This window comes from Oncorhynchus tshawytscha, unplaced genomic scaffold (assembly GCF_018296145.1).
Source record: "Oncorhynchus tshawytscha isolate Ot180627B unplaced genomic scaffold, Otsh_v2.0 Un_contig_13633_pilon_pilon, whole genome shotgun sequence".
Taxonomy (NCBI): Eukaryota; Metazoa; Chordata; class Actinopteri; order Salmoniformes; family Salmonidae; genus Oncorhynchus; species Oncorhynchus tshawytscha.
In genome coordinates, this window is record NW_024608862.1 from 27,716 (window position 1) to 42,500 (window position 14,785).

Below are 14,785 nucleotides of genomic sequence, written 5' to 3' on the forward strand. Positions count from 1 at the left end.
CGCAAATCTCGAGATGCACTGAATAAAAATTGCCACATGAGGTCGCTATGTCACTATCAATGGTCAGTAAAGGTTCTCGCTTATATTATAGGCTGGTAAAACAGGTCATTGCCACAATAACAAAACATACAATAACTTAAGTAATTGTATTTCTTCACTGGCCCTCGTTTCATTTAATCCATTTGATGGATACTGTCCTCGTCAGCAGAAAGTGATCAAAGGGAGGTTTTGAGTGGCCTCTATTAATGAACATCGTCAACAAAAACACTCCGGACACTTGACTTGTTCTTTGATCACCTGCCTGTACTCACCCTCCCAGAGACATGTCAGAGGGTATTGAACAGAAGCTAGCGTTTTCTTCTCCACTCTCCGCATAAAGATCAAACCTCTGCCATCTCCGTGACAGTTGTTCCTGTGAAGAAGAAAAACATGCACCGTAGACACATTACTCATTCATCCTGAGATAAACCTCATCAGACAAGAGAACTTCTACACACACACACACACACACACTATCATTGGCTGGTTCCCTCCAGAAGCCTGAAGTCATAATGCACTGTGCGTGGTTTCTTCATCCAGACTAGCGCTCTCCTAAGCACCCTCTGACAGCTTAAGACCCTCCTCAGACGCGGAGCGGGAGGTTTCTGTGTCAGCATTTATGTCTTCCCCTCCTAACGTCTGAGCCCCTCCGGAGATAGAGAGGCAGCACCGACAGAGGCTTTGAATGGCAGGCTTTGTGTTCAGTGTCCTCTGGCCCCAGTGTGTTTGATCTCCCTGTTTCATCTGGATACTCTGTTCATCTTCTTCTCTGGCCCTTTGTAAAAGCACCAGATGTCTTATCGTGTTGTCTTCTTCTCTGGCCCTTTGTAAAAGCACCAGATGTCTTATCGTGTTGTCTTCTTCTCTGGCCCTTTGTAAAAGCACCAGATGTCTTATCGTGTTGTCTTCTTCTCTGGTCCTTTGTAAAAGCACCAGATGTCTTATCGTGTTGTCTTCTTCTCTGGCCCTTTGTAAAAGCACCAGATGTCTTATCGTGTTGTCTTCTTCTCTGGCCCTTTGTAAAAGCACCAGATGTCTTATCGTGTTGTCTTCTTCTCTGGCCCTTTGTAAAAGCACCAGATGTCTTATCGTGTTGTCTTCTTCTCTGGCCCTTTGTAAAAGCACCAGATGTCTTATCGTGTTGTCTTCTTCTCTGGCCCTTTGTAAAAGCACCAGATGTCTTATCGTGTTGTCTTCTTCTCTGGCCCTTTGTAAAAGCACCAGATGTCTTATCGTGTTGTCTTCTTCTCTGGCCCTTTGTAAAAGCACCAGATGTCTTATCGTGTTGTCTTCTTCTCTGGCCCTTTGTAAAAGCACCAGATGTCTTATCGTGTTGTCTTCTTCTCTGGCCCTTTGTAAAAGCACCAGATGTCTTATCGTGTTGTCTTTTCTCTGGTCCTTTGTAAAAGCACCAGATGTCTTATCGTGTTGTCTTCTTCTCTGGTCCTTTGTAAAAGCACCAGATGTCTTATCGTGTTGTCTTCTTCTCTGGTCCTTTGTAAAAGCACCAGATGTCTTATCGTGTTGTCTTCTTCTCTGGTCCTTTGTAAAAGCACCAGATGTCTTATCGTGTTGTCTTCTTCTCTGGTCCTTTGTAAAAGCACCAGATGTCTTATCGTGTTGTCTTCTTCTCTGGTCCTTTGTAAAAGCACCAGATGTCTTATCGTGTTGTCTTCTTCTCTGGTCCTTTGTAAAAGCACCAGATGTCTTATCGTGTTGTCTTCTTCTCTGGTCCTTTGTAAAAGCACCAGATGTCTTATCGTGTTGTCTTCTTCTCTGGCCCTTTGTAAAAGCACCAGATGTCTTATCATGTTGTCTTCGTCTGTGAAATGATTCATCTTACTTATACAAATCACAGCTACTGAGATCAGGGGGTGTCAAAGATCAGCACAACCTCAACATGCTTATCCTTGCAAATCCACACCTCTTCTCTTTGTGCTTATTGAATGGTATATCTGTGTTTAGGCTATTTCATGTCATTCATTTCACTGTAAATTGAATGTATACTTACATCAGTGACATTCAGTGCATTTCGTGTGGTTATAGTCTCCTGACATGACCGATTGTGTGGAACATTAGATGCTTTAATTAACGACATTGTGTTGGGTATTTTCAACAGGCAGCACTAGCTCTGACAGTCCCACTAATTGCTCTGCAGATGAATGATTATTTCTGCCTTAATGCATCTGTTGCCTTTAATATGACTGCCGGAAAGATTTCATTAGTGTTTCGCCATGGCAACAAAGATGTACCTACACTCGTTGCTATAGTACTCCTGTGGCTGTGAATTCTACTGTACATTAGACGACCCCCCCTTGAAGAAAAACAATAGGACGTTCAACATCGTCACCTTACGTGAAAACCAGCTATTCCTTGACCTTTCTATAAGATTAAATGTTCAACTCAGCAAAAAAAGAAACGTCCCTTTTTCAGGATCCCGTCTTTCAAAGATGATTCGTAAAACTCCAAACAACTCCACAGATCTTCATTGTAAAGGGTTGAAACACTGTTTCCCATGCACCTGTGGAACGGTCGTTAAGACACTAACAGCTTAAAGACGGTAGGCAATTAAGGTCACCGTTATTGAAAACTTAGGACACAAAAGAGGCCTTGCTACTGACTCTGAAAAACACCAAAAGAAAGATGCCCAGGGTCGCTGGTCATCTGCGTGAACGTGTCTTAGGCATGCTGCAAGGAGACATGAGGACTGCAGATGTGGCCAGGGCAATGAATTGCAATGTCCTTACTGTGAGACGCCTAAGACAGCACTACAGGGAGACAGGATGGACAGCTGATTGTCCTCGCAGTGGCAGACCATGTGTAACATCACCTGCACAGGATCAGTACATCTGAACATCACACCTGCGGGACAGGTACAGAATGGCAACAACAACTGCCCAAGTTACACCAGGAACGCACAATCCCTCCATCAGTGCTCAGACAGTCCTCAATAGGCTGAGAGAGGCTGGACTGAGGGCTTGTAGGCCTGTTGTAAGACAGGTCCTCACCAGACATCACCGGCAACAACGTCACCTATAGGCACAACCCCACCGTCGCAGGACCAGACAGGACTGGCAAAAAGTGCTCTTCACTGACAAGTCACGGTTTTGTCTCACTAGAGGTGATGGTCGGATTCGCGTTTATTGTCGAAGGAATGAGTGTTACACTGAGGCCTGTGCTCTGGATCGGGATCGATTTGGAGGTGTCGTGTCCGTCATGGTCTGGGGTGGTGTGTCACGGCATCATCGAACTGAGCTTGTTGTCATTGCAGGCAATCTCAATGCTGTGCGTTCCAGGGAAGACATCCTCCTCCCTCATGTGGTAGCCTTCCTGCAGGCTCATCCTGACATGATCCTCCAGCATGACAATGCCACCAGCCATTCTGCTCATTCTGTGCGTGATTTCAAGACAGGAATGTCAGTGTTCTGCCATGGCCAGCGAAGAGCCCAGATCTCAATCCCATTGAGCACGTCTGGGACCTGTTGGATCGGAGGGTGAGGGCTAGGGCCATTCCCCCCAGAAATGTCCTGGAACTTGCAGGTGCCTTGGTGGAAGAGTGGGGTAACATCTCACAGCAAGAACTGGCAAATCTGGTGCAGTCCATGAGGAGGAGATGCACTGCAGTACTTAATGCAGCTGGTGGCCACACCAGATACTGACTGTTACTTTTTTGACCCCCCCTTTGTTCAGGGACACATTATTCCATTTCTGTTAGTCACATGTCTGTGGAACTTGTTCAGTTTATGTCTCAGGTGTTGAATCTTGTTATGTTCATACAAATATTTACACATGTTAAGTTTGCTGAAAATAAACGCAGAGGCGTTTCTTTTTTTGCTGAGTTTATGTTTCTGCCTTTTGTACTTTCAATCCCCAGTAGGTTGATCCACGTGTCTAGTGGTTATCTGAGGAGCCTCGTCTAGATCAAGATAAACATCCAGCGGTCTTTTCAGGGACTGGTTTTGTTTAACGTTGACCTTGCCAATACAAAATACCGATGAATAACAGTGTAAACTCTTCTGCTTGTTTAATTCCTTTAATATTCATAACTAGGATATTGGATAATAAACCATTAAGAGCATCGTTAAAGCTCATTAGAGAAGAGAATGGATTGATTACGATATTAGAATATGTTTAACAACTTCCCAACGTCTTTAAGTGACTTTGTTGTTTTGTTGGACAGGTTCCAATACGATTAGGTTTGATCTATAATGAGGTATTCCTCTTTCTACCTAGATGCTTTACATATAGCGCCTCTATTATTCTTGCATTCGTTCATTCATTCATTCATTAATGAATTGCATTCATTAGAGTGTTGTTAATTGAATAAGGATCCATGAGGCCAGTGATCAGTGATAGCTGCAACCTTCACAGAGGCCTCGATGGGGAAACTCCCTTGTGTCTCTACACTTTATAATGAAATATCCTTTATCAAATTAGAATTTTGTGTGTTCAACTATGTAATGATGGATATGATTATATATATTATATTCCCCTTGATTAGATTATTGGGACGACTCATTGACGCAGTGAATTGCACTCTAGGATCCTGTGTTTAACAGGTGGACAACATCTGCTCTCAATCAGTGGCTGTTGCATATTGTTTGGTTCATAAATGTATTCTCCATAATGACCTCTAGTCGTCAACAATTTATGTTAATTCAATCTTCCACAATGAGATTGACTTTATACTTTTTCAATAACTCTTCATCTCTTTATGTGGCGACTCTGTTGACCTCTCATACTTCATTTCAACTGCATTCCCAGTTTCCTCCTGTCTTACTCTGACCAGTGAGCTGCTTCTTCACTAGGAACATCTACAATCTACTAATTACACCTAACTTTGCCTCTCCGTCAGTTGACTTGATATGTTCACTCTTAGAAAAAAGGGTTCCAAAAGGGTTCTTAGGCTGTTCCCATAGGAGAACCCTTTTTGGTTCCTGGTAGAACCCTTTTTTTGGTTCCAGGTAGAACCTTTTTTTTTGTTCCAGGTAGAAACCTTTTTTTTGGTTCCAGGTAGAACCCTTTTTTTTTTGGTTCCAGGTACAACCTTTTTGGGTTTCATGTAGCACCCTCTGTGGAAAGGGTTCTACCTGAAACCAAAACGGTTTCTTCAAAGTGTTCTGCAATGGGGACAGCTGAAGAATCCTTTTAGCTTCTAGATAGCACCTTTTTTTCTCAGTGTTGGCTATTTTTCTTACTCACTCAACACAGTTTTTTTCCAGTTGGATGCACAAGGTCAAATTGAGTCAACTCAACTAAGAAAAACAAGTATGCTGCTTTCGACACAGAAATGAGGCGAGATCAAGTGTATCTGGCTCATTACTCTCTTCTTCTCCTTCAACCTGTTCTGTGTCACTGGCACCATTCGTTACCTCCTCACCTCAAACTCTAACTAAATCAATCCCCATCATCACCACATCAGCTCTCTCTCCTCTCTCTCGCTCTCTCTCCCTCCCCCCTCTCTCTTTCTCTCTCGCTCCCCCCTCTCTTTCTCTCTCTCTCTCTCCCTCATTTTCTTTAAATCTCTTTCTCTCTCCCTCTCTCTCTCTTTTTCTTTCTTTCTTTCCTTCTCACTCTCTCCTTCTCTTTCTTTCTCTCTCTCTCTTCTCTCTGTCTCTCTCTTTCTTTCTCTCCCTCCCCTCTCTCTCTCTTTCTTTCTTTCTCTTCTCTTTCTTTCTCTCTCTCTCTCTCTTTCTTCTCTCTCTCCTCTCTCTTCTCTCTCTCTCTCTCTCTCTCTCTTCTCTCTCTCTCCCTCCCTCTCTCCTTCTCTTTCTTTCTCTCCCTCTCTCTCTCCTCTCTCTCTCTCTCTCTCTCTCTCTCTCTCTTCTCTCTCTCTCTCTCTCTCTCTCTCTCTCTCTCTCTCTCTCTCTTCTCTCTGTCTCCCTCCCTCTCCCTCTCTCTCTCTCTCCATCTCCACACCTACATGAGTCTGAACTGTGCCTGTTCATCCGGTACTGAAGCTTCATCTGGTCCTATTAACCCAGAGATCTAACCGACGGACATGTTCAGACTGGTCTGATACAGGGAGAGAAAAACAACACATCCGTTCTACTGGGTCGTGTTGTGACAGGGGTCTTCATGATGATTTATGGTGTGCTGTTAGGCCTGATAACTGACGCTGAGGCTCCACACTTGTTTCAATTAGCACCGCTGAAGGTCACGTTGCCGCGGACTACAGCTCATTTCCATACGCATAATCAATTTCCATTATCATCGATGACACGGGAGCATTCTGGAACTCTGTGTTGATTTGGGTCCTAATGGCTGATTCAGCTCCTGACGGAAAGGCTTGTCTGTTAGGATTATGGCTGAGAGTGGTTGGGACAGATTTATAAATCTCTCTCTCTTTATCTCTGTCTCTCTCTGTACTACCTCTCTCTCTCTCTTTATCTCTGTTTCTCTCTGTACTACCTCTCTCTCTCTTTATCTTGGTCTCTGTCTCTCTCTTTACTCTCTCTCTCTCTTTTTATCTCTGTCTCTACTCTCTCTCTCTCTCTTTACTACCTCTCTCTCTTTTTATCTCTGTCTGTCTCTCTCTTTACTCTCTTTATCTTGGTCTCTGTCTCTCTCTTTACTACCTCTCTCTCTTTTTATCTCTGTCTCTACTCTCTCTCTCTCTCTTTACTACCTCTCTCTCTTTTTATCTCTGTCTGTCTCTCTCTTTACTCTCTTTATCTTGGTCTCTGTCTCTCTCTTTACTACCTCTCTCTCTCTTTATCTCTGTCTCTCTCTTTTTTATCTCTGTCTCTCTCTTTACTCTCTCTCTCTCTTTATCTCTGTCTCTCTCTCTCTCTCTCTTTACTCTCTTTATCTTGGTCTCTGTCTCTCTCTTTACTCTCTCTCTTTTTATCTCTGTCTGTCTCTCTTTTTACTCTCTTTATCTTGGTCTCTGTCTCTCTCTTTACTCTCTCTCTATCTCTTTATCTCTGTCTCTCTCTTTGCTACCTCTCTCTCTTTTTTAATCTGTCTCTGTCTCTCTCTTTACTCTCTCTCTCTCTCTTTATCTCTGTCTCTCTCTTTACTCTCTCTCTCTCTCTCTTCATCTCTGTCTCTGTCTTTACTCTCTCTCTCTCTCTTTTTTTATCTCTGTCTCTCTCTCTCTTTCTCTGTCTCTCCCTTTTTTATCTCTGTCTCTCTCTCTCTTTATCTCTGTCTCTCTCTTTGCTACCTCTCTCTTTCTCTTTTCTCTTTCTGTCTCTCTCTCTTCATCTCTGTCTCTCTCTTTGCTACCTCTCTGTCTCTCTCTTTATCTCTTTGCTCTCTCTCTCTTTCTCTTTATCTCTGTCTCTCTCTTTGCTACCTCTCTCTATCTCTGTTCTCTTTATCTCTCTCTCTCTTTCTCTTTATCTCTGTCTCTCTCTTTGCTACCTCTCTCTCTCTATCTCTGTCTTCTCTTTATCTCTTTATTTGTCTCTCTCTCTCTTTATCTCTGTCTTTATCTCTCTCTCTATCTCTTCTCTCTGTCTCTCTCTTCATCTCTGTCTCTCTCTTTGCTACCTCTCTCTATCTCTTTCTCTTTATCTCTTTGCTCTTATCTCTGTCTCTCTCTTTCTACCTCTCTCTCTCTCTCTCTCTCTCTTTATCTCTGTCTCTCTCTTTGCTACCTCTCTCTATTTCTCTTTATCTTTCTCTCTCTCTCTATTTCTCTTTATCTCTGTCTGCTACCTCTCTCTTCTTCTCTTTATCTCTGTCTCTCTCTTTGCTACCTCTCTCTATTTCTCTCTATCTCTGTCTCTCTCTCTTCATCTCTGTCTCTCTCTTTGCTACCTCTCTCTATTTCTCTTTATCTCTGTCTCTCTCTCTTCATCTCTGTCTCTCTCTTTGCTACCTCTCTATTTCTCTCTCTGTCTTCTCTTTATCTCTCTTCATCTCTCTCTCTTTCTCTCTCTGTCTCTCTCTTTGCTCTCTCTATTTCTCTTTCTCTCTTTCTTCATCTCTTCTTTATCTCTCTCTCTCTTGCTACTCTCTCTCTCTCTCTCTTCATCTCTGTCTCTCTCTTTGCTACCTCTCTCTCTCTCTCTTTATCTCTGTCTCTCTCTTTGCTACCTCTCTCTATTTCTCTTTATCTCTGTCTCTCTCTCTTCATCTCTGTCTCTCTCTTTGCTACCTCTCTCTATTTCTCTTGCTCTTCCTCACCCACTGACCCGAGGCGTCTTGATAGAGATGAAGCGTTAAATATGTTGTTATTTACTTAATGAGAATGGATAGAGTGGTATTTATGCCTCATCAGTCTGATGTGGTTGTCCTGAGTATCTACCCCTGCAGGGTAGAGTGGTACAGACAGCACACTGACTAACAGACACAGGATGTCACCACCATAGATATATAATGATCTATTACAAAAATAGAATGGGAATGTCAGTTCTAGTCATTATATTTCTATGGTCACTACACCATTCTTCTGCAGCGACAGAGAGCCCTCACACAGTGGCCTTCAGCTTTTCAAATATGTTTTGGGTGGAATTTTGCGCCCTATTTGAGGTTTATTACTGGCTGGATGGTGCTCATTTGACATTGAAGTACACTTCTGATATTATGTGTGTAAATCAATTTGCCACTGTAAACCGGCGACAGGGCCGTGGGCCGCAGGTTTCAGACCCGTGGCATAGACTTTTTCCTCCAATAGGTGGCCATTCCCCCTCTCCATGTCTTTTAGTGAGTCCTGACATTTAAAATGTCTATTTGCTGGTAAAAAGCCATCTCAGCAGGAGATAGAGCAGGAGTTTCCAAAGACAAAAGTGAAGTTCTCTCTCTTCTCTCCTGGGAGATGCTGAAAGCTAAGCATAATTAAGCAAATTTGATTAGAATCAAGCTTGACTTCTTCAGTTGACTTTTAATGAATGCAAATCGGGCATCTACATCCCTAAGATTAATTCCAGCCAATTAAAAAACACAAGAGGCTTATTCAAAAGAGGGATGGGGAAGCAGGAAGAAAAGAGTGAAAAGACCTTTAAGCTGAATAAAGAGACGTTTCTCTCCACCTCCTCTTCATAACACGCTCTCTTGAGGTTTTCTTCTCTCCCTCTGTGCCTTAGATCATTATCAACGTGATGCTCCGTTAAAGCACTGTGTATTCCTATGGAGACGAGGCTATATACCGGATAAAACTACGGTGCATCGAAAAGCTCACATATCCACATTGTTCACTTGATGCCTTTAATTTACAGATAAGGTGTTTTTTGTGTGTTTAAAAAAAAAACATTTGTGTAATTTAGCAGATGCTCGTATCCAGAGCGACTTACAGTTAGTGCATTGTTGTGCATTCATCTTTAAGGTAACTAAGTGAGACAACCGCATGTCACTAATCACGTTTCCATCCATCCATTTCATGCGAATGAATTTCCTGACGCGTGGAAAAAGTCACGACCAGGCTGACGGAAACATGAAATGCCGGGACAATTTCATAAATGCCGAAAGACAATTTGTTCGTTCGACATGGTGGGATCGTTTTGTGTCGCTACTATTCATCATGCGAGAAATAGCGGTTCAAACGCCTTTATGCGCAAATATTGATATAATAACCATCATATCGAAGAGAACTTGGTGTCAGGCGATGACATGTTGTGTGGTCCTCCCACCACGACTCGGGAAAGCATGCAGTTTATTAGGCTACAGATGAAATAAGTTATGATGAACTTCACAGGGTGGTGAAAGTGCAAGGTGATGAGCTTGATGCTCCTTTCCAATGAATATCCAGGGTCTGATTCTGGTGACATGATGGTCGACGCTTGGCTGCTTTGACAAATAAAAATAATATCGCTCTTAAACATAATAATCTCATAATGTAGGTAGCCTACCCGCACTCTATCCACCAGGTGTTGGCTAGAGCGCATGCGCCAATACCAACGTGGGAACATTTTGTATAGTCCTATAGGCTAACGCAACAGTTTTTGTGACAACACCATCAGTAGTGATGAAAATGCGAAGGAACCCCATTTAACTATGTTTCATTCGGCATATAGGAATTTAACGGCAGAATACATGTTGAATTGCACGTACACAACCGTTCAAAAGTTTGGGATCACTTAGAAATGTCCTTGTTTTTCTCCATTTTGTCCATTAAAATAATATCAAGTTGATCAGAAATACAGTGTAGACATTGTTAATGTTGTAAATGACTATTGTAGATGGGAAACGGCAGATTTATTATGAATATCTACATGGGGTACAGAGGTCCATTATCAGCAACCATCACTCCTGTGTTCCAATGGCACGTTGTGTTAGATAATCCAAGTTTATCATTTTAAAATGCTAACTGATCATTAGAAAACCCTTTTGCAATTATGTTAGCACAGCTGAAAACTGTGGTCCTGATTAAAGAAGCAATAAAACTGGCCTTCTTTAGACTAGTTGAGTATCTGGAGCGTCAGCATTTGTGGGTTCGATTACAGGCTCAAAATGGCCAGAAACAAAGAACTTTCTTCTGAAACTCATCAGTCTATTCTTGTTCTGAGAAATGAAGGCTATTCCATGCGAGAAATTGCCAAGAAACTGAAGATCTCATACAACGCTGTGTACTACTCCCTTCACAGAACAGCACAAACTGGTTCTAACCAGAATAGAAAGAGGCTCCGGTCCCCAACTGAGCAAGAGGACAAGTACATTAGAGTGTCTAGTTTGAGAAACAGACCCCTCAACAGTGAAGAGAGGACTCCGGGATGCTGGTCTTCTATGTAGATATTCCATAAAAAATCTGCCGTTTCCAGCTACAATAGTCATTTACAACATTAACAATGTCTACACTGTATTTCTGATCAATTTGATGTTATTTTAATAGACAAAAACTGTGCTTTTCTTTGAAAAACAAGGACATTTCTAAGTGACTCCAAACTTTTGAATGATAGTGTACGTCATCACGCACAGTTTTCTACCTGCAAAAAGTCATTTTTATGGAAACATCTCTGGTTGGAAAATGTGGCCAAGTGGATGGAAACTAGCTGTTGTCAGCACATTTCTTCCTCAATAATCAGCGAAGTCAGTGCTAGTGTCATTATGTATCTTTTTGAGCGGACTCTTTTTTTTGTGTGCAGAGAAGAGAGTCTCCAAACCTCAGTCTTCATCAGCATTAGCAGGGAACTGTCAAGGGTATGCATTCGAGGGGTTGTGGAGGCTCAGTCCTTAATGTGGTGTGTGACAGGAAGATGGGGTGGGGGCTTGAGGAGGGTCAGAGGTTAAAGTCAGGCTCGTCTTGTCTGTCCCTCTCCTCCCCCCATAGAGGGCCCTTTTGGGGGGGTTATTATTTATAAACAGTGGGCAGCTTCCACACTCTGAATAGTCAACATCCTACAGTTAAAATTCAGTGGCGAGGTATAGCGTTATCTCCGGAGCTTGTGCTGCTTATACAAATTATTCATCAAGGTGTTCAGTTTCTATTCCAGTTTTATTCTAGCCTAATGGACCGCATATTCTGAACACGGTCAACAGATGCGTGTGATGTTTTTCTAAGAATATTTAGAGGCTCCTCCTCTTTTTCATGATGTGACAGTATCATCCCGTCCGCAAGCTCCTCACTCTAGCTCAATTCTGTCATCGGTAACCTGACGCACGGACCCTTTATCCCACTCACTGCATCTCCGACATTTCTCAGCTTAAAAAAAAACTACCGACGAGCTCTCAACTCTTTGATTTCTGTTTTTCTCGCGACACTTTTTTTAGACTACACTTGACTTTCGAGACTTTCAGCTTGTTTTTTTTTTTTAAATACAGATTTGGATCATGGCCTCTCCGGCTGCTCTCATGCCCTTGGTTCCTCTCGTCCAACCGCCTCCGATACAGACTTCACCGGCGACCAACTCTCCGCCACCAGCAACCACGTCCTCATCCCCTTCACCGTCTATCGCGCCCACCGGACTGAACCCTTTCAGCGCGGACCTCTTACCAGTACCTGTCGGTAGCCCTGGCGCACCGGTCGACGTCCTGCCCTGTAAACCGGTGTATTCTACCCCGTCGCCGGTTGAGAACACTCCGCAAAACAACGAGGTTAAAATGGTCGAGGTCAGAGGCGCCAAGCTCGCCTCTTTCACGGTAAAAGACAACGAGCTAATCTGCCTCCCGCAGGCGTTCGACCTGTTTCTGAAACACTTGGTCGGCGGACTGCACACGGTCTATACCAAGCTGAAGCGGCTCCAGATCACACCGGTGGTCTGTAACGTGGAACAGGTCCGCATCCTCCGGGGCCTCGGAGCTATCCAACCGGGAGTGAACCGGTGTAAACTCATCTCCAGGCGAGACTTCGAGACGCTGTACAACGACTGTACTAACGCCAGGTGAGTTGGTTTCCATGGTGCCCTCATCTATCTCTGATGTCTTCATAAAGAGTTGAAGCGACCGAACCACGCAACATTGTTGAAATAACGGCACCTTTTCCAATCTTTTAAAAGTGTTTCAGTGGCTCAAACGGAGTCTCTGCAATGATGTGTAGGTGTGCGTAATGGGGGATTTTGCGGCGCGCACACACACACGATCTCTCTCTCTCTCTCTTCCCCATCTCTTTGCATTTAACACTGTTAGTTACTCTGAGAAATTGATTCTTCACAGAAATTAATTAATTTTCATTTGGCCCAAAGCGGCAGTTTAAATCAGGGAGCTGCTGACTGGCTATGTTTCTCTCTCGTCGTGTTCTGCGTGTAGTGTAACTGCCTTCTCGAATCAATCCGTTGTAGCCCCGAGGATGAGCTCATCACTGGAGACATACACTTTGAGATGTCTATTTCTCTATATTTATGATTTAATTATGTAAATAGGCTGGTCTCTGTAACTCTCTGTGTGACCTGCTGTTTGGCTCATTAGCACTGAGATGACAGAGTTAGCGTCTCAAATGGCACCCTTATGTAGTGCACTACTTTTGACCAAAGCTCTGTGGGCCATAGTCAAAAGTAGTGCACTACATAGGGGGACAGGGTGCCATTTGGGACAAACCCTGAACACATTCTTGACCCAGGAAATAAAAAAGTTAATATCAGAAAGAGTGTGATTTATTTGATTATGCCTTAGTCAGTTGTTCAGTGCAATTTGAAAGTGAAAATGCTGTTGGGGAAAGAGTTGGTTTAGCCTCTGTCCTCTCCAGCTTTTTACAGGTTAAAGACTTATTTCTTGTTAAAAGACTACTTTTGACATTTATTCATTTACTCATATGAACCATCCAGTCTTACATGTCTTTGCCTGGGTTTGTTCCACAACAGCCTCTCCAGCAACTATGTGTGACTCACCAGTGACGCCACTCTGAGTCAAAGCCTTTAGTTTTGGCTTCACTCAGACCTCAGTCATAATCCACAGTTAGACACCAATGAGAAGCGGTTGAGATCACAGGCGTTTATGTTCATGCCAGTAACTTAGAATAGTACTAGTTCCCTGACAGAGAACCTTTGTTTAACGAGGCAATCTGATCTTCTTGTCTCTCACACAAAGACACGGTTCCATTGAGTTACAACAAGCACATCATAATAAGTCCAGGGCAAATCCTGTTTCCCACTCATACAATGATATGTCTCCAGTTTAAAGAGAGTTTATCTTTGAGATATAGATGTTAGTTATTCATCTCTTCCTGTATGTATGGATCTTGTTCATCTCTTCCTGTATGTGTGGATCTTGTTCATCTCTTCCTGTATGTGTGGATCTTGTTCATCTCTTCCTGTATGTGTGGATCTTGTTCATCTCTTCCTGTATGTGTGGATCTTGTTCATCTCTTCCTGTATGTGTGGATCTTGTTCATCTCTTCCTGTATGTGTGGATCTTGTTCATCTCTTCCTGTATGTGTGGATCTTGTTCATCTCTTCCTGTATGTATGGATCTTGTTCATCTCTTCCTGTATGTGTGGATCTTGTTCATCTCTTCCTGTATGTATGGATCTTGTTCATCTCTTCCTGTATGTATGGATCTTGTTCATCTCTTCCTGTATGTGTGGATCTTGTTCATCTCTTCCTGTATGTATGGATCTTGTTCATCTCTTCCTGTATGTGTGGATCTTGTTCATCTGTAGTGATAATAATAACCCACCCACCCACTGGCTCCATGTCATCTACAAGACCCTGCTAGGTAAAGTCCCCCCTTATCTCAGCTCGCTGGTCACCATAGCATCTCCCACCTGTAGCACACGCTCCAGCAGGTATATCTCTCTAGTCACCCCCAAAACCAATTCTTTCTCCTTCCAGTTCTCTGCTGCCAATGACTGGAACGAACTACAAAAATCTCTGAAACTGGAAACACTTATCTCCCTCACTAGCTTTACACCAACTGTCAGAGCAGCTCACAGATTACTGCACCTGTACATAGCCCACCGATAATTTAGCCCAAACAACTACCTCTTTCCCAACTGTATTTAATTTATTTATTTATTTTGCTCCTTTGCACCCCATTATTTTTATTTCTACTTTGCACATTCTTCCATTGCAAAACTACCATTCCAGTGTTTTACTTGCTATATTGTATTTACTTTGCCACCATGGCCTTTTTTGCCTTTACCTCCCTTCTCACCTCATTTGCTCACATCGTATATAGACTTGTTTATACTGTATTATTGACTGTATGTTTGTTTTACTCCATGTGTAACTCTGTGTCGTTGTATCTGTCGAACTGCTTTGTTTTATCTTGGCCAGGTCGCAATTGTAAATGAGAACTTGTTCTCAACTTGCCTACCTGGTTAAATAAAGGTAAAATAAATAAATAAATAAATAATCTAGAACAGATGTTACAGTAAACCCTATAGTTTAATTACAGTAAACCCTATAGTTTAATTACAGTAAACCCT

General features: G+C 42.8%; 1 protein-coding gene across 1 annotated transcript in view; it reads left to right on the forward strand.

The window, feature by feature from the left end:
• Positions 1-11,524: 11,524 nt before the first annotated feature.
• LOC121843901 (dachshund homolog 1-like) overlaps positions 11,525-14,785 on the forward strand; it is a 33,905-nt gene continuing 30,644 nt past the window's right edge. Inside the window, exon 1 of the mRNA XM_042313763.1 lies at positions 11,525-12,305. Within this exon, the coding sequence (XP_042169697.1) occupies positions 11,755-12,305 (551 nt within the window). The 5' untranslated portion in view covers positions 11,525-11,754. The remainder of the gene's footprint in view (positions 12,306-14,785) is intronic.